General features: G+C 37.4%; 1 protein-coding gene across 1 annotated transcript in view; it reads left to right on the top strand.

Annotated features, from left to right (window-relative positions):
* The window catches only part of LOC148940762 (kinetochore-associated protein 1-like), a 340,431-nt gene that overhangs the window by 176,316 nt on the left and 143,669 nt on the right, over positions 1–20,446 (top strand). Inside the window, exons 19-21 of the mRNA XM_089105067.1 lie at positions 11,646–11,870; positions 13,712–13,806; positions 15,058–15,210. Coding sequence (XP_088961193.1) covers positions 11,646–11,870; positions 13,712–13,806; positions 15,058–15,210 — 473 coding nt within the window. The remainder of the gene's footprint in view (positions 1–11,645; positions 11,871–13,711; positions 13,807–15,057; positions 15,211–20,446) is intronic.

Raw genomic sequence — 20,446 nt, 5'->3', positions numbered from 1 at the left:
GCACTATGCCTTTCGATTTCCAATCGAATGATCCCTTTTTGAAACGACAACGCTTTCTATGAACACCTTATATGCCCCCAGGGCATAAATTACAACCCTTACCCTTAGGGTGGTTAGGGTGGTTTTCATCCTCTAAGACCTAATTTCCAGAACTTTCAACTACTTTAAACAAAATGGCTATCTAAAAAATTTGATTGGATGTGTTTGGGGAAATGGTGGGCGTGAGAGGGGCGGTAGTCGCTCTCCAATCACTTACAACTACTAACAATGGCACTAGCCTTTATTTCCAATCAAATGAGCCCTTTTGAAGTTTCTGCGACAACATTTTCAATAAAAATCTTATATGCCCCCAGGGCACAAATTACAACCTTTGCCCTGTGGCCTGTGGGGGGTGTCATTCCCAAAGACCTAATTTCCAGAACTTTCTACTACGTTGAACAAAATAGCTATCTAAAAATTTTGATTGGATGTGTTTGGGGAAAAGGTGGACGTGAGAGGGGGGTCAATTACTCTCCACTCGCTTTCGACTATTAAAAAGGGCAATTTCCATTTCCAAACAAATGAGCCCTTTTTGAAATTTCTACAACAACTTTCTATATAAACCTTATATGCCCACAGGGCATAACTTACAACCCTTGCACTGAGGGCTCTGAGGGGGTTATCATCCTAAAAGACTTTATTTCCAGAACTTTCGACTACCTTGAACAAAATGGATATCTAAAAATTTTGATTGAATGTGTTTGGGGAAACGGTGGGCAAGAGAGGGGGCTTAGTTGCTCTTCAATCACTTTCGACTATTAAAAGGGCACTAGCCCTATCAATTTTCAATTGAATGAGCCCTGTTTGATGTTTTTACAGCATCGCTTTCTATAAAAACCTTACATGCTCCCAGGGTATAACTTACAACCCTTGCCCTGAGGGTTGTTGGAGGGATGGGTTGTTATCCTTAAAGACCTAATTTCCAAAACTTTCAACTACGTTGAATAAAATGGCTATCTTAAAAAAATTTATTGGATGTGTTTGGGGAAAAGGTGGGCGTGAGAGGGGGGTTAGTTGCCCTCAAATCACTTTTGACTATTAAAAACCGCACTAGCCCATTGAATTTCCAATCGAATGAGCCCTTTTTCAAGTTTCTACGACAAAGATTTCAATAAAACTTATATGCCCCAGGGCATAACTTATAACCCTTGCCCTGAAGACTTTGGGGGAGTGTCCTGCTCAAAGGTATAATTTCCTGAACTTTAAACTGCGTGGAACAGAATGGCTATCTCAAAATTTAGTGTTAGTTGCCTTCCAATTACTTTCGACTATTAAAAAGGGCACTAGCTATTTCAATTTCTAATCTAATGAGCCCTTTTTAAGTTTCTACGACAACGTCTTATATTAGAACCTAATATACCCCATTGGCATGACTTAAAACACTTGCCCTGAAGGCTTTTATGGGGTTTTCCTCGTACAAGACCTATCTTCCATAACTTAAAACTAAGTTGAATAAAAAGGCTAGCTTCAAATTTTGATTGGATGTTTTTGGGGAAAAGGTGGATGTGAGAGGTGGGTTAGTTGCCCTCCAATTACTTTCGACTATTAAAAAGAGCACTTTGAATTTCCAATCGAATGAGCCCTTTTTGAAGTTTCTACGACAACACCTTTTATAAAAACCTTATATACACCCAGGCATAACTTACAACCATTGCTCAGAAGGCTGTTGGGGAGTGTCCTCCTCAAAAACATAATTTCTATCTGGAAATAAACTACGCTGAACAAAATTGCTATCTCAGAATTTTGATTTTATGTGTTTCGGGAAAGGATGGGCGTGGAAGGGGTGTTAGTTGCCTTCTAATCACTTTCGACCATTAAAAAGGGCACGGGCCACTCCAATTATCAATTAAATAAGCCCTTTTCGATGTTCCTACGACAATTTCTTTGATACGAAGTGCCCTGGTCTAAAGGGAAAAAATAATAATTAATACATTGTGCTAACATCGTTCTTACATGCCCTCAGGGTATAACTTGAAATCCTTGCCCCGAGGGTCGTGAGGGAATGTCCTCCTCAAAAACATAATTTCTGTTTGAAAATCAACTACGCTGAACAAAATGGCTACCTCAAAATTTTGATTGGACGTGGTGGGGGTAAGGAGGGGCGTAGGGGGGGGGGCTAGTTGCCCTCCAATCACTTTCGACTATTAAAAAGGACACTAGCCACTCTAATTTCCAATCGAATGAGCCTTTTCGAAGTTTCTACGACAACTCCTTCGATACGAAGTGCCCGGGTATGGAAAAAAATAAAAAATAAATAGTACGTTGTGCCAACATCGTTCTTTACTTAGGCAGCGCTATTGCGCTGCCTATGATATTGTTCATCATCTTCAGTAACTTATTTGTTAGTTCACAACCATGAAAACCATTTACCCCAGTCAAACATGATTTACGGCTCCTTTCTGGTCCCAGATATGAGTTCCAATTGTTTGATAGTTTAATTACTCGTTTACTTATTTAGTTGTTATTTAATTCTCCTCTTGGGTATGGGAAAGCATGGAATCCAATGGGAGTGAAAAGCTCTTAGGTTATGCAGATGATTTAAATGTCCTAGGTAAAATGTTAGCAAAATGAATGAACTCTTGGAGGTTTCGTAAGTTCAAGTTGCACGAATAGGTTTGAAAATTAATATTAAGAATACTGAATCGTTAAGACCAGGAATAAGTGAAGAGGTGATGTTGGGTAACGAGAAGATTGATCAAGAGGGTTGCTGCACACACCCGGGTAGTATTATTAGTACGGATGGCAATGGCAGTAGACGGAAAGTGGACTAAACGGAAAGTAGGCCGTCCGTGATTGGGGTGGGAGGATGTGAAGACAGATTTAAGGGAAATGGAAACTTCCTGGGAGGGCGTAAAGAGGAAGGCATTGAATGAATTAGGATTTAAGAGGAGCGCAAGTAGCTGTGTTGGCTTCAGGCGGTTTAGTGCTGCGGTGAGTCGTTAGTAGCAGTTGTAGTAGCAGAGGCAGTAAAGATATAAAAGCAATACAGTAAGATAAGTCTGCGAAGTAATTTTAGAATATTGGAAACTACGATAATGAAAGTGGTCAAGCATGGTTTTGAAACATGGGAGCTTCGGAAGACTAAGTAAGATTTGATCAGTATTTTCCAAAGGAATTTTCTAAAAATAGTTCCCGCTTGTACCCGTTTGACTGACCGTATTTTAAATATTTAGCTGTGCGAATTTTTGTATTCTATCCCACTTTCTAGTTCGACAGTGAGAGAAAGGTTGAGAATTCTAGGGCACGTTTTGCGGATGAAGGCTGACATATTGCCAAAGATGGTTCTTTTTAGCCATCTGTCTAGGGCTAAACGAAAAGCAGGTCGTCAGTGGTTGGGGTAGGAGGATGTCATAAAGAAATATTTAAGGAGAATGGGAGCTTCCTGGGAGGGTGTAAAGAGGGAGGCCTTGAATAGATTGGGATGGAGGAGGAGCGTGTGTAGCTATGTTGCTCAGGCGGCTCTGTGCTGCTCTGAATTGTTAGTGGTAGTAGTAGTAGTAGTTTCTAGGGCTACAATGAGAAAAAGGTTGAGTTTTCTGGGGCACGTTCTACGGGAGAAGGATGGCAGATAGCCAAATATGGTTCTTCTTGGCCAACCTTCTAGGGCTAAACGGCGAACCGTCTGTGGCGAAACGAAAACCTGGTCGTCCCGGGACTCCCGAAATAGATTGGGAAGAGGTTACAAGAAAGGATTTGAAAGGAAATTGTAACTTCTTGGGAGGCGTAAAGAGGAAAGCTTTGAATAAATTGGTGCCTGCTATGAGGAGCGTGTATAATTATGTCAGCTTCAGGCGGTTTAGTGCTACACTGATTTATTAGTAGAAGTAGTTTGTGTTACAGGCAATGTATTTGTGTAGTTGCATTATTCATTCTTAGTACTAGAATGACGGAGTGTACAGTATGACACTATTTTATGTGGCTATTGACTGCGTTATTTGTAATTTTTGTATTTATTTATTTTAATCTTATATTTATTTAATGCAAATTCGGTCATTTGAGCTAGTGGTTAGTCGTTTTGAAATAAAATATTTAAATGTTCAAACACAAATAAATAGTAGATACAAGAATAATGCATTGCAATATATTAAGTTCAAACCAACTACAGGAGCGTAATTTGCTATGGGGCAGGCGGGGCAACTTCCCCCTCCAGACCTCAGTTTGCCCCCGAGCTGAAACTTAGTTTCTGCCCAAAAATCTTGTCTAAACTAAGATAAGCCTGCATAATTCAAGCATCCAGAGAAATAGGTCATTTTTTTGTATGTCTTTGCCCTTATGGCAAAATATGGCCCATTTTCACTGTCATTTTCACTTGATTTGGGAATATTGGCTCCAGCTTTACCACCCCTTCCCCCTCCGAGAATTTGACAAAATTACGCCACTGCCCAACGATTGCTGTAACCAATAACATCATATAAGGCATTTTTTTTTATCTACTTTACAAGTCCATGAATGCTAAAGGGGGGGGGGGTATTATCGGTGCTCGGCCAGAAGAACTATTGATGATTTTGTTAAAATTCTGTAATTTACAAGTATATTAGTCTATACTTAGCTATCTTTGCAAATTCATCCCCTCCCCGTCACCCCAAAAATATCCATGCGTGTGGGCTTGAGTGTTGCTATGCAAATTTTGGGCTTCTGTCATTAGTCTCTCAGCGGAATAGAAACAATGTCAGTAGTGCCAAATTTAAAACTTCACTCGGATATTCATTAGTAATAAATAAATTTATAATAAATAGAAAATAATCAAAAATTTCTGACGATATTTTCCAGATGAATTCCACCACCTGGAAAATATCGTGTTTGCCAGTGGGATGAGGTGTAAGACTGAAAATGAATTAACATGTAGAACAAGGTCTAAGTTTCCTTGAATCATATTTTCAGGACATAAATTATTACGCAAGCGACGAATCTGCCGTGCTCAGTGAAAAAAGACGTGTGTCAACATACGTTTTTTAATGGGGGGGGGGGGAGGATGGAGTTAAGAAGGTATAACAACTAAAGAAGGTATATAGCTTTCCTTTGAAGGTATAGTTGTCTTTGGGAATCAACGAATTCCCAATATTCGAATGGACGGAAAGCGTTGTCAGAGTTAACTAATTAGTTCTGTTTATTTTTATTTTCACGGTTCGACGTGGCAACAGTGACGAAAAGGTTGGACTTCCCAATATTTCCATGATTTTAAAACAACCCAAAGAAAAATATTACAAAATCTCGGTTTTTAGGTATGAATACACCTGAAATTGCCCAAGTGACAAAATTTTTTATTTTGTTGTCCTTGGTATTTTAAGTGTCCCGCTTCCAAAATTTACCATTATCTTAAAGGTTTATCCTATTCTATGAATTCCCTCCTTCCCTCCCGCCATGAAGTAAGTTTCTGTACATGGTTTGATTTGTATTATGCAAGTGTAGGGCTTGTGTCATTAATCTGTCGGGAAATAGCGACTATGTCAACTGTGCCAAGCTTGACGGTTCTCTTGGACTTTCTTAGCAATAAATAGATTGATGAAGTATTTCTGACGAAATTTTTCTAAGGGTCACCATCAGCTTCGTAATGTTAAAATAAGTCAAAGTAAGTAACGACGATAAAACTTAAAATGGACATAAATTATCTATTTATATATAATCGAATGTATGTTTATATTAATCCTCAAGCATGGCCGTATCCAGGGGGTGTGGTTACTGGGTTTACTGTGGTTACTGAGAAAATTTTATTCACAATAATTGTCATACGTGGAAAATAGTTTAATTTTGTTATAATTCACATTGGTAAGAGGGGGGGGGAGTGTTCAAGGCTGTATTCAAAGGAAGGCAGTCAAAATCACCAAATGGTAAATCTAAGAGACCTCTTTTTTTTGGGGGGGGGGGGTTACGAATTTGGTTCGAAGGTGGATAGGACCCTAGCTGAAAGCTACCGAAAGTTCGGATCCATATCAGAAACCCAGTCTAAGACTGTCCCAGTCATTTTCAGGAAGGGTGTACGCACAGTTTTGAAACACTTCTTATCCCGATTTGGGTCAATTTTCCCAATTAAACTGCTTCGAGGTAAATAAGCCTCTGTAAATTTGACCAGTGGATAAAGATCTGTGAAAGACAAATCTTTCTTCTTTTTTATAGGAAGTTATCAAAAGCACAGAAATTATATCTGCAAGCTACCCTAAGATGTCACATTCTTTGTTTTAATGAATATGAGTCTAAGGTGACAACTGAGCTTTATTGTTTCTAATCAAGCCCTATTTCTAATTTATTTCTAATTATTTCTAATTAATTATGTCTACTCTGGCTACTGCCCAAAAAAAGGTTGAGTTGATCAATGAAGGAGTTCGAAAAACAATTTTTGGTAAACACTGAATCAATTTGAGTAAAAGAGGCGTCAACCTGCAGAATTATTACTATTTCTAGTGATTTTTATAATTGCCTAAATAAACAAAAATCACTAAATTAGCGAAGAAAATCACTAAATCAACCAAGAAATCAATAAAATCTAGTGATTTTTCCCCACGGGGTGGCAACCCTGAGCAGGTGCGAAATTAAAAAGAGAGACTGGTAAAAATTTAACAAAATAAGCTAAAAACATTGCACCAAGCAGCTGAAGAGAGTGCAGCTTTTCTTTGTAAATGTAGTTGTCTTTGTAAAGCAACGGATTGTTAATATTTAAATTTAACGAGCTGAAAGGAATGCCAAATTTAACTAAATAATTTTGCATTTTATTCTAACAGTTCGACGTGGCAACACTGACGAAAATGTGATGCCGCCTAAGAGTTTTATAATTTTTGACAAAACCGAAAGATAAATCTTAGAAAAGTATATTTTTCAGGTATGAATAGATCTAAGATGGATTCAATGGACAAAAAAAATTCTAAGTTTGACTTTCTTGGTATTTTTTTTTACAAAAGCCTTAAATTGGCTACTGCTGCACTTCTATTTTATGTACATTGATCTTAATCATCAACATTTGTTACTAACTGTGGCTTTTTCAATTACTTCCTGGAGAACCAATTACTACCTACATTCCTTCATGACTATTAATGAGAACCAAAAAGTATTTGGCATTTATTCAAGTCAATAATTTGTTTCTGGGGAAATTGTCTAAGGACAGTGTTAAGTATTCGTTTAATTAAATTAGATTCAAACATTTTTGTTCAAACAGAAACATCTATACATTTTCGAAAAAATGTATGGCCCAGTGGCAAAGAGTATGTTCAACTTACTAAAGTGGAAACTAGCGCCAGTGCCGGCAAAAATTACCCTCAACGCCATCTAGTGGTTGGCGACACTTGTTTTTTTAAGTGTCATAATAAGAATAATTTATGTAATTTGTGTAGTTGGTAAAATTAGTGTAGTAGTAAGTGTTTAATCTCAGTTCCTTACTGAATGGCGTAATTTCATCGAAATCCTGGGGGGGGGGGCAAAGTGGATGAGAATTTTCACAAATCAGGTAAAAGTAATAGTGAAAAAGGAAACAATGAACTATATAATGCCATAAAGGCAAAGATGTACAAAGGAAAACTGACCTGTTTCTCTGTATGTTTGAATTATGCAGGCTTATCTTAGTATTGACAAGTGTTTTGCAGAAACTAAATTTTAACGGGGGGGGGGGGGGCTAAGGTCTGGAGAGGTGGCAAAATGAGGTATGGAAGGGGAAGTTGCCCTCAACCCTATAGCAAATTACGCCCCCGTTTCAGAAAAACGATTTCAAACCTCGGAAAATGCTTATTGCTGCAAAACGTTAGATGGCGTTGATGGTTTTCCCCCCGATGCTAACCCCTGTTTCCACTCTTGTGAGTTACCCATGCTCTTTGCCTAGTGGCGTACTTAAGCGCTGCAAATTGAGCACACATGAAGATAAATACCACCTCAACTAACTTATGAAACTAAAACCAAAAGAATCAGAACTATTTCCCAACAGATTTAACTTTCACATAATTTTTGAGCAACCTAGGAAATAATTGTTTATCAGAATGCTCACAGATTTTAGCTGGAATTGAGCTCCAGATTAATGGCTTGGTATGACGAACGCTGAAGCACTCTCTCGATATTTAACGAATTTTAAACAATTCGTGGTAACGACTTAGAAGGTAACGAATAAGAAGGAACTTGGTCCAATAGTAACCAAAACTGTAAGAAAAGGAATTATTATAGTAATTAATACACCATAAGAATTTGATTTTTATGCTGATTCCAAATATATAAAATTCAATAAGTGTAATTTTACTCATGAAAAGTTACGAGTCTGAGAAAATTTGCCTGATTTTCGAAAGAGTGGGGAACACACCCAAAAAGTCAAACGGTCTTTAAAAAAATCACACCGTCAGGTTCAAAATATCAGAGAACCTTCTTGTAGAGGTTTGAAGTTTCTATATACAGAAATTAAGAATTTTGTATTTTTGCCTGAAAAAAAAAATCACGGATGTGTGTTTATTTGTTATTTTTGTTTTGTTGTTTTTTTTTCTCCCAAGGGTGATCATATCTAACTAGGTGTCCTAGAATATTGGGAGAGGGCTCCTTTGAACGGAAATTAAAAGCTCCTGTGGCCAATTTGAGTGAAAAAAAGATTGGAGGGTAACTAGCCCCCCCCCCTCTCCGACGCCCCTTTTTCTCCCAATGACATCCGATCAAAATTTTGAGATAGCCGTTTGGTTCAGGATAGATGAAAGGCTCAATAACTATGTCTCTAGGAATGCCTCTGGTTCAGGATAATTGAAAGTCTCAATAACTATGCCTCTGGGAATGACATGCCCCCCCCAGAGATCCTGAAGAAAGGGCTGTAATTTATGCAGTTTGCCCATTGTCTACATACCGTATCTCTTAATGGGAAACATGCGGAATTTTTATGGGGGGGGATTTCCACGGGAAAAAATTTCTGTAGGGAGGAAAGTTTCCGTTGAGGATTTTTCAGTTGAAACTTACACGGGGGATAGAAGGGAGATTCCCTAGCAGAATTTGAGAAACGGTCAGAAATTGATTCTCTACTATCAGTTGAAAAAAATTTTTTCAAATGATAGTTTTATTTTTATTTAATCACTTGGTTCTCTAAATTAATTCTCTATTATCAGTTGAAAAAACTTTTTTCAACTGATAGTTTTATTTTTATTTAATCACTTGGTTCTCTAAATTAATTCTCTATTATCAGTTGAAAAAACTTTTTTAAACTGATAGTTTTATTTTTATTTAATCACTTGGTTCTCTAAATTAATTCTCTATTATCAGTTGAAAAAACTTTTTTCAACTGATAGTTTTATTTTTATTTAATCACTTGGTTCTCTAAATTAATTCTCTACTATCAGTTGAAAAAATTTTCTTCAACTGATAGTGTTATTTTTATTTAATCACATGAAAAATCTGATATATGACTTATCAGTTAATTACGGTTACGGGAATTAGTTGGGAATATCCCAAAAAATTCGAAGGCAACATACTCTACAAATAGTCATGGCAAATATTAGAAATAGAAATTAAATCCAAAGGAACAATCACACTTTTCTGGAAATTGACTCACCGTTTTCAAAGAACAGACTGTAGGGGAAATATGATTCGATCCTACTTTCTAGGGGTAAAATGTATTATGGGGTAAGGAGGGCAACTGCCCTCCTTACTCTGAAAAAATCCCCTCAGACTGGAAGAACTACAAGAGGACTTGTGCCAATCTACAAGAGGAAGGGGAGCAAAGCAGAATGTATCAATTATCGTAGCATAGCGTTACTCTCAGTTCCTGGAAAGCTCTTCGCTATGCTGCTTCTCAAACGGGCAAAAAGATACCTTCATGCCCTGCGTCGCCCCCAGCAAGCTGGCTTTATGCCAGGCAGGTCCACCACCGAGCAAATCCATATGATTAGACAGCTAGTACAGAAAACTCTTGAATATAAGAGGAAGGCGTACATTGCCTTTGTCGATTTTCAATTTGCCTTCGACACTGTCGATAGGGAGTCACTATGGCTAATCCTCCAGTCTGCTGGCGTACCCACGAAAATCGTCCATCTCCTCAAAGAGCTGTATAATAACACTGAAAGTGCGGTGATCGTAAATGGACGGCCTTCTGGATATTTCAAACTTAAAAATGGTGTCCGGCAAGGATGTGGCGCTGCACCTGAGCTCTTTAACTGTGTAATAGACCACATCCTGAATAAAACACAGCAGGTGCAGCCGTTTGGCATAGGCTTTGCTGGAAGAGTTCTTTCAGACGTCGACTTTGCCGACGACGTAGCGCTAATATGCGAAAACATTAGTGACCTCAAAACTACACTGGAAACACTGGCCTCTGCCGCTGATAAATTCGGTCTGAAAATAAATTGGTCGAAGGCCAAGATAATGTCCGTTGAGAAAACGCCGTCCAACCCCCTTTCATCTGTGGAAATTTGTGGCCAGACTGTAGAGGTAGTCAAGCAGTTTACCTACCTTGGTTCAATTGTCTGCTCAAACGGAAGCCTAGATGCCGAAATATCAGCAAGAGCGGCAAAAGCAAACTCTGTCTTCGGTCGCCTTCTAAAAACAGTCTTCCATAAACCCCAGATCAGCCGTCTAACAAAAGCACGAATATATTCTGCTTCGGTTGCCAGCGTTATGCTCTATTCTGCTGAGACTTGGTCGCTGACTCAGACACAGACGCTGAAGGTAGATGCCATCCAGACGAAACACCTCCGAAAAATCGAAAGCTCCCGATGGCCCGACGAGGTACAAAATTCGGAAATCCTCAGGTCCTTCCAACTCCCACCCCTGTCTGAGCAGCTTGAGTCTCGCTCGCTGCGTTGGTATGGTCATCTGCTCCTTCTGCCTGCCCAAACACCCGCCCGGCTCATCTTCGACTTCGACCCAGCTGCAAACGGCTGGAGGCGTCCTAGGGGAAGACTACGCACCAGATGGGCGGACTTCATCCGTGATTGGCTCACCTCCAGAAACATCAACCCGGCTGAAGTGACAACCCTCACCCTGAACCAACCACTCTGGAGAAGACTGACGGCACTGACGACTGGTTCCCTCTACGCTGGCGACGCTGCTGAGCAAGAGCTTTAAGTAAGTAAGTAAGTAAGGGGGGGGTAAGTATTTGGACAGTTTGAAGTCAGAAAACAATTCTTACTTCATATTACGCAGAATAAGTGTGCTTAACACATTTTGCAATTATACCCGCTGTACTTTACCCCCTCCCCCTAATGTGCAAAAATACAGCCCAAATTTGTTTCTAAAGTAACGAAGAAACCGGTTTGTTCTCGAGTTTTACGCAGCGTAAACTTGAGTGAGCGGTGTACGCAAGTACCAAAATTCCTTCACCTCACGAAAAATGAAAAAAAACAAACAAGAATAAAATTCTCAAATTTGGAAAGCCTTATTTTCCACGGAGGAGTTTTTTTGGGGCGGGGGGAGTGTTTACCGGGGGGTAGGTATTTTCCGTTTTTTTCCACGGGGAGGTATTTTCCGGGCGGGGGGGGGGTGTTAAACGCCTAGAACCATGAAAAGATTTTAGTTTCAGGATCTTACCAAATAAAAGTTTATGCACACACGTATACTTCTGTCTTTTGATGGCTAATATATTGTCATTGACCGTTACCTTTTTAATTTAACTGTTAATGAGTTGCTGAAATCGATTTCTAATATTCATGATTTTCACTTTTCAGCGATGCTTCAAGATTTCTCGTCTTTGACTCGATGGTGTTACCTAACAAAAGTCTTGTGCGCAAAAGTCATTGGAACCGACCAACAGGTAGCTTGGGCATCCAAAGATCCATTTGCAACCTGGTCCCTCCCCCCAAGTCTTTATCAAGATCATGATATTCCATTCAAGACCGACGACTTGATTTCTTTGATCAAGGAATGTATCAACGCTCTTTTTCCTATTCCTGGTAAGATTCCTCTGTCCTTTTTATAGCAAGATTTAAGGTGCCAGCAATTGAGGATATGCTGCTAGTCTAGGTAATTAGACAACTGTAGCTGTGTGTGTCGTCAGCCCATACAATAGAAGTTAACTCTCTATGTCATCATTATTATCATTAGTAAAGGTGGTCATTTCATCGACGTTCCGTAAATTATGAGGCTCAAACTCTACAGAACTTCAGTAAAAGGCAAATTACGCAAATTGAGGATATATATGTGTATCGAATCATCGATGCTTCCCAGGGCAATCGATCTGCTGATACCGCTGAGAATCGACGTTTGTTGTATCATATCGAGTACCAGGTAGACTAATGTAATCCAGAGTGTTAATTAAATTATATGTCAACTAATTTTAGATTAGAAATGGTTAAATTTGTTAAAAGTGCTGAAGACGAAAATTGTACCAATATAAGATATTAGATATCAGAGGTTAGTAATTAAATTTACAAAAAAAAGATTCTGATCGAAGAAAGGACCGGAGCTGAAATTTAAAACCGAAAGAAATTGATGATTTGCAGCCTATGCAACATGTATTTACTATAAAACTAGTGCAAATAAGCCAACTTATGGTGTTTCCCCGTGTTGATAGAACTATGCAAAACTAGCACAATGCAAAACTAGAAAACAAAAAACTGTGCAAAAGAAACAAGAGTGTTTTAGTTTTATATCTTAAAGCGCTTTATCTTTCCCCTGTAGAAAGATATCCTGTATTGTTTTTTGTTTTTAGTGGAGTTTTGCTTTGCATTATTCTAGAAACCAAGTGAAATATCATCAGTTGGTTCATTTGGACTAGTTTATACCTGTATGTTGTATATGCTGCGAAGAACTATTTTTTATTCCCGTTAAGTTTCGGCTTCGCCCTTTACTTCCGTCAGAAAAATTCTGTGTTTTTAATCAATTACTGTTTGTTTTTAGCGTTCCTAACCTGCTCGAATGTGAAACTGGCACAAAAAATTCAATTTTTGGTCCCATATAGCGCTCTTTTCTGGTGTATTACCATGACGAATTCATAAAAAGCTCATTTGACCGAGCTATTTAACTGCCTCTCTGATATTCCATTAAACTGCTAGCAATGATAAAAAAAAAAGAAAAAGGAACATTTCAGCATGCAAAACGTGGTCTTCGTTGCTTTTTAAGATGGGAGACAGTGATCTCTTTGTTAAGTGTTCTCGATGACGATGATTTCAGTGGTTGACTTTTACTTACTTCAATTTTATATCATGTATGAGGAGTTTCAGTTTCTTTTTCGAAATTCACGAAAATTTATTTCCCATTTATAAATTATTTCTATGTTGAACCAGAATAATAATTAGTATTTCCGAGTTAGCATTAATTGTGAATTTTTCTCCCCAGACAGATTCTTTAAAAACGTGTTTTCCAGCTTTTTGGTGACTATGGGCCGTGGTTCGCTCTTTTATTGTGTTGTAGCTACTACTGCTATTATGATAATACGGAGTTTTGCGTAAATCTTTTCTGATTCATATTTTTTGATTTTCTCTGCGAGTTTGGTTAAATTATAAACAAAATATTGTCCTAGAAGGGACTATTTAATCTAATGTTTAATTTTTATTTAATAATTTTAGCTATTATATTTTAATAGTAAATATTTTATAACATCCATTTAATAATTTAGTGGTAATTTAGTAAAATAATTTGTTTATTTAATAATAAATAAAGTAATATTAAAATAAAATTTTTTAATTAAAAGAACTTAATTTCAATAATAATCTTAATTTAGTAATAATTTAATCCAATTGTCTGTGGTCAGCGCCTTTTTAGAGCTAAGCTGATCAGTCCTTATCTTTTTCAGTTGAGATGGCAGCGTTACCATTTACTTGTTTGTCTAAGTTTGGCATCGCATATGCATCCCCGGGAAATAAAACTCCTGAATCCGAAGAGGGAAAGGTATTGTTTTTTTTCTCACTTTCATTTTAGAGCTGTTACTTTTCTACTCCGTTTCTTAAATAATACTTAAATAATACTTTGCATTGTTTAAGCAAATCTATCGGATTTACGTCAATAAAATCTTGCTCTTGCAATGGATATTCTTTGCATTTTTGCTTGTCTGTAGCATTATACCGTAGACTTGAAGCTAGAATGTCGTTTCTCTTGTAGCCCCATTCACCTTGTAGATTTTCAGGCGATCGGTATTTAGTCCAACTTTAGTCGAATACTACTTTTGGTGTTTTAAGTTAAGTTCACACCTAACGTTTTTGTAAATTGATCTTTTGTTTGTTTGCATATCTTGTGCTTTAACTTATGCTAGAACCTGTGCAAAAGAAAAAAATGGAAAAGATCAGTTACGCTTTTAGCTAAAATGATGATGATAAATTGAAAAATAGGATTTTTTCCATTGAGACCTGAGGGTTTTTAAGGCTGTGAGTAATACAGGCTTCAAATAATTCCACCATCAGGTTTCAGAATGTGTACACACAGCTGGGTTTAATACTATGTAAGGTCTGTTGCTAGTGCTGATGACCGCAAATACTGCGTTTCTGTTTCATTTTACAACAGTAATACCAGTTACAGCTTAATTTTTAGCTGTGCTGTCATTATAGTGCCTATGACAATAACCATCTTATGACAATAAGAAGTGTAAGAAGAGCAGTGCAAACCAAATTTGTTAAAAATCTCAAGGCACAACAAATGAATGTAAAATCACCGTCGTTTTCATTGAATCTTTGACGAAAATGTACTTGAATCAGAGTGTAACTCTGATTCAATCCTCCCAACAAAATAAAAGTGTAACTCTTTATGATAGCTCATTTTCAAGAAACAATCTCCAAAACTAAAGTGACTCTTTAAGAGAATGACCGTGACTGGACTGAGTCTTGATTGACAAGCTGGAAAAAGAAAAATTCTGAAAGAGAATATTTTTGCTCTAGATTCAGAAGAGAGTGCTTACTTAATAAAATTATTGAGGAAATAAATTTTTGATAATAAACACAATGTAAAGAATTAAACGACCAAATAATTTCCAATAGGACTGCTTATAAAGATGCGACCATCCTAGATCGGCTTCAGTTCTTAAACCAGGTGATTTTAGCTTGATGGAAGGTCAAGCTAGATAATAATAGTGATAGACGAATATTATGTATGTGAATAAGTAATATAATTTATGTTATATTTCATTTATTTTCCTTTTCTTTTTTAAAGGATTTTATGGCGGCATCTATTCTGAGTCAGTTGAGTACTCCTGCTATGAATTTACATGCTACCCTCACGAGGCATCAACAATATGTTTTGGCTCTTTTGACACTTACAAATATTGCAGCCGAGAGTAGACCTTTCCTTTCTTATGTTCCCGAGGTATGTTTTTTCTTATCATTTTATCAAGTTCCTTTGATCCTAATATTTAAAAAAAAATCTAAATTTTGTAATTATGTGATCTTTGAGTCTTAATGCCTCTTTGTGTCTAATTGTGCCTACATATTGAGAGACAGGGGAAAGATTTTCGATATTTACTTCGAGTAGTCGCTGATCCTGAAATACTGCTTTAGATATAATATTTCAATTCTCACTAAAATCAGACCTTTGGTACACTTCGGTTCGGTGCTTTAGATCTGAACTCAGGGTAGAAGATCTGATCTGAACTCAGGATCTGAACTCAGGATAGTATAGTATCTTCTTGTAGAGCAGCCATCGATACTTTCTAGAAAATATAAATGTTGAATGCCTAAGGCTCTGCATTTTTTTTTCTTTTTTATTGGAGGGAGGGGGAATGTAGAAATGATAGATCAGCGAAGATTTGTCCGTATTGTAATCAGAAAAACTTTTTGCACAAAATAAGTTTTTCAAAAAAAAAAGTAAAGAACTCCATTAAGCCGAAAATGAACAAAAATAGAATCAAATAATCTACCAAGCATACAACTACCACAAATCAGTATTAATATATAAATAAAACCCCAAATAAACAGAATTCAAAATAAGTCAAATTCATAACTATTTGAAACTGATCTAATTAGTGCTCTACACCAAATTTATTCGAAGAGCTAGAATATAAATTACTCTTTAATGAAAAAAACTCAAGTGAATCTATTGAAAAAAATGTGCATTCTCAGTTTAATATACATATGCTGATATTTATTCCTTAAATTCTTAATTAATTTTTGATTTCTTAAAGTTATAAAAGTAAAAACATTTAAAAGAATTTTTTCAGTAAAGTACAAATTATATTCTGGCTTTTAGAAAGCACAGGGTTTAAGACCCTACTCAGATTAATTTCTGCTCGTTTTGAGTTTGACTTATTTTAATTTATGTTTGTTTTGGGTTTCATTTATTTATTACTACTGATTTATAGTAGTTGTATGCTTTGTAGATTATTTGATTCTATTTTTGTTCATTTTTGGTTTAATGGAGTTCTTTACTTTTTTTTTATTAACTTATTTTGTGCAAAACGTTTTTTTGATTAATTTCTGTTCGTTTTATATCGGCACAGTCTTTTTCAGGGAGAAAGACTGAGCCTTTTCTAAAGTTAAACAACCATCCCTTCCATAAAAACCTTAAATATCCCCTGGGCATAACTTACAACCCTTACCCCTAGTCTCTGGGGTTTATTTCAACCCCAAAAGCCTTGTTATATGATATTTAGACAATTTTGAATAGAATGGATATCTCAAAATTTCCATTAGATACATTTCGGGAATATATGACGTGTGTGTAGGGGGGAGAGGGTAGCTGCCCTCTGATCACTATGACTACTAAAAACGGCACTAGAGCGTCTGATTACCAATCCAATGAGCCCCCTTTGAAGTTTATACGACCACACTTTCTATAAAAACCCTATATGTACCCAGGGCAAAACTTACAACCCTTGCCCTGAGCGCTTGGGGGGATCTGTTATCCTCAAAGACATAATTTTCAGGCCTTTCTGATAGGCTTAACAAAATGGCTATGTCTAAATTTTGATTAGAAGTGTTTGAGGAAATGATAGGGGTGGAGGGAGAGATTTGCCCTCTGATCACTTTCGATTGATAAAAGAGGCACTAGTCCTCTCAATTATTAATCAAATGAGCCCTTTTTGAAGCTGCAACGGCAAAACTTCCTATAAAAATCTTATATGTCCCAAAGGCATAACTTACGACCCTCGTCTCGATGGCTTTGGTGGGAGGGTTGTCATCATCAAAGACATAGTTTTTGGACCATTCAACTACGTTCAACAAAATGGCCATATCAAAATGTTGATCGGAAATGTTTGGGGAAATGATGGGCGTGAGGTGGGGGGATTCTCCCTCTGATGACTTAAAAGGGCAATAGCTCACTCAATTTCCAATCGAAAGAGCCCTTTTTTAAGTTGAAATGGCACTAGCCATTTCAATTTCCAATCGAATAAGCCCTTTTAAAGTTTCTACGACAACGCTTTCTATAAAACCTTATATGCCCACAGGGCATAACTTATAACCCTTGCCCTGAAGACTGCTGGGGGAGTTTCCTGCTCAAAGATATAATTTCCAAAACTTTCCATTGCATTGAACAAAATGGCTATTTAAGATTTATTATTGGATGTTATTGGGGAAACGGTGGGTGTCAGAGGGGGTTAGTTGCCCTTCAATCACTTTCGACTATTTAAAAGGGCACTAGCTCTTTGAATTTCCAATCAAATGAGCCCTTTTTCGAGTTTCTATGACAAAGTTTTCAATAAAAACCTTATATGCCCCTAGGGCATAACTTACAACGTTAGCTCTGAGGGCTCTGGGGGGAGTGTCATCATCAAAGACCTAATTTCCAGAACTCTCAACTACGTTGAACAAAATGGCTATCTGAAAATTTTGATTGGATTTGTTTGGGGAAATGGTGAGCGTGAGAGGGGGTTATTTACCCTAAAATCACTTTCGACTATTAAAAAGGGCACTACCCATCTCAATTTCCAATTGAATGAGCCCGTTTTGAAGTTTCTACGACAGCGCTATCTATAAAAACCTTATATGCCCCCAGGGCATAACTTACAACCTTTGCCCTGGGGGCTCTGGGGGGTTTGTCATCCTCAAATACATACTTTCCAGAACTTTCAACTACGTTAAACAAAATGGATATCTCAAAACTTTGGTTGAATGTGTTTGCGGAAATGGTGGGCGTGAGAGGGGGGTTAGTTGCTCTCCATTCACTTTAGACTATTAAAAAGGGCACTAACCTTTTCAATTTGCAATCAAATGAGCCCTTTTTGAAGTTTCTACGACAAAACTTTCTATAAAAACCTTATATGCTCCCAGGGCATAACTTACAGCCCTTGCCCTGAGGGCTAGGGGGGTCATCCTCAAAGACCTAATTTCCAGAACTTTCAACTACGTTGAACAAAATGAAAATCTCAAAATTTTGATTGGATGTGTTTGGGGAAATGGTGGGCGTGAGAGGGGGGTTAGTTGTTTTTCAATCACTTCGAATATTAAAAAGGGCTCTAGCCCTTTCAATTTCCAATAGAATGAGCCTTTTTGAAGTTTTTATGATAACTCCTTCTATAAAACTTAAAATGCTCCCAGGATATAACGTACAATCCTTACCATGGGGGCTTTGAGTGGTATTTCATAATCGAAAACGTAATTTCAGGAACTTTCAACTACGTTGAAAAAAAATGGCTATCTAAAAATGTTGATTGTGTGTGTTTGGGGAAACGGTGGGCGTGATAGGGGGGGCTAGATGCCCTCCAATTATTTTCGACTATTAAAAAGGGCACTAGCCATTTCAATTTCCAATCGCATAAGCACTTTTTGAAGTTTCTATGACAACGCTTTCTATAAAACCTTATATGCCCACAGGGCATAACTTATAACCCTTGTCCCTGAAGACTGTGGGGGGAGTGTCCTGCTCAAAGATATAATTTTAAGAACTTTCAACCACATTGAACAAAATGGCTATCTCAAAATTTTTTATTGGATGTGTTTGGGTAAATGGTGGGCGTGGAAGGGGTGTTAGTTGCCTTCCAATCACTTTGGACTATTAAAAAGGGCACTAGCCATTTCAATTTCCAATCGAATGGGCCCATTTTGAAGTTTCTACGACAATACTTTCTATGAAAACCTTATATGCCCCCAGGGCATAACTTATAACCCTTGCCCTGAGGGCTGTGGGGGGAGTGTCATCCTCAAAGACCTAATTTTCAGAACTTTCAACTATGTTGAACAAATTGGCTATCTCAAAATTTCGATTGGATGTGTTTGGGGAAAAGGTGGGCGTGAGAGGGGGGTTAGTTGCCCTCAAAACACTTTCGACTATTAAAAAGGGCACTAGCCCTTTGAATTTCAAATCAAATGAGCTCTTTTTGAAGTTTCTACGACAACGCTTTCTATAAAATCTTATATGCCGCTAGAGCATAACTTACAACCCTTGTCCTGAGGGTTGTGGGGGAGTATCCTCCTCAAAAACATAATTTCATAACTCCTTCGATACGAAGTGCCCTGGTCTAAAACCAAAAACAAATAAAAATAAAATAAATAATACATTGTGCCAACATCTCTCTTTACTCAGGCAGCGCTATTGCGCTGCCTGTGATACTATTGACTTCTGTTTTAATAGCATAACATTTTTAGAAAGTAACCCTGAATACATGTTGGTATTATCATGTCATTTACAGTACTTTATTGATTTTTTTTTTTTTTTAACGTCCTGGGTACGGAAATTAGTAAGCTGCTCCTCTAGCTTTAGATCCAAAAGCCGGCGAGATTGTTTCCGATGCCAAATGTTACTAGTTGTAGGAATCAAATATTCTGCTAAGTGATAAAATATTTGGATTTTAATGGAATAAAAATATACTCTAGACTGCCTCATGACTCAGGTTCTTGAGGGCCTTACGTTCTATGATCTGCATAGCGAACCCTATAAATCAAATTTCTGATGTCACAATAACCCCTTCGGCCGATTCAATTAATTGAGACTTGTGGTAGAATCTCTGTTTTATCTTTAAACATGAAGACATCAGGAAAGCTTATGAACTTTGTCCTCTGGGAGTTAATTTCTCAAGTTATTTTCCCCGAAGAATCAGCCTCAACCAGATTTCAGCCTTTTGTGCTAGAAAGTTGGAAATAATTCTTCTATTTGGATGTTTGTTTTACACTGGGGCCCAATGTTCAGTTGGTGAGGCTCCAAAGGATCCAGAATATGACTTTCTGGGGAGGCTGTAGAACAAGATAAAACCGATGGGTACCTTAAAAGCCAGGCTTTAATATGCCATATATGACTGTCTTCTACAAGTATATACACTTATCTCTGAATGAGGAGCCTGGTGTCTTTTGGGCATCGATCGTATTGGCGAAAAGACAATAACGTGGAAACACTGTTCTTTGTTATTAATTGATAGAGAATATGACAAGGAAAGGAGAACGAAATCAAAGCGTTCGTGGTAATGAACACAGGAGCCTCTGTCGATGAAACCACAGATCTAAAAAGTGGAATGTTGATTAACAGTGGATAGTTCACGTAAAAGGGTATCCTACTAATGATGTGATTTCAAATATTTGAAGTTTATTAAGTTTAAAGCTGCCATAAAGAGCTTTTAGAATAAAAAAAAAACTGCGTAATCTTTTAAAAAGGGAGAAAACACCTCCGTAATGAT

The sequence above is a fragment of the Artemia sp. Qi Xiang Cuo genome, chromosome 19 (genome assembly GCF_049724085.1).
Source record: "Artemia sp. Qi Xiang Cuo chromosome 19, ASM4972408v1, whole genome shotgun sequence".
NCBI lineage: Eukaryota > Metazoa > Arthropoda > Branchiopoda > Anostraca > Artemiidae > Artemia > Artemia sp. Qi Xiang Cuo.
This window is presented reverse-complemented; position numbering and strand designations above follow the sequence as displayed.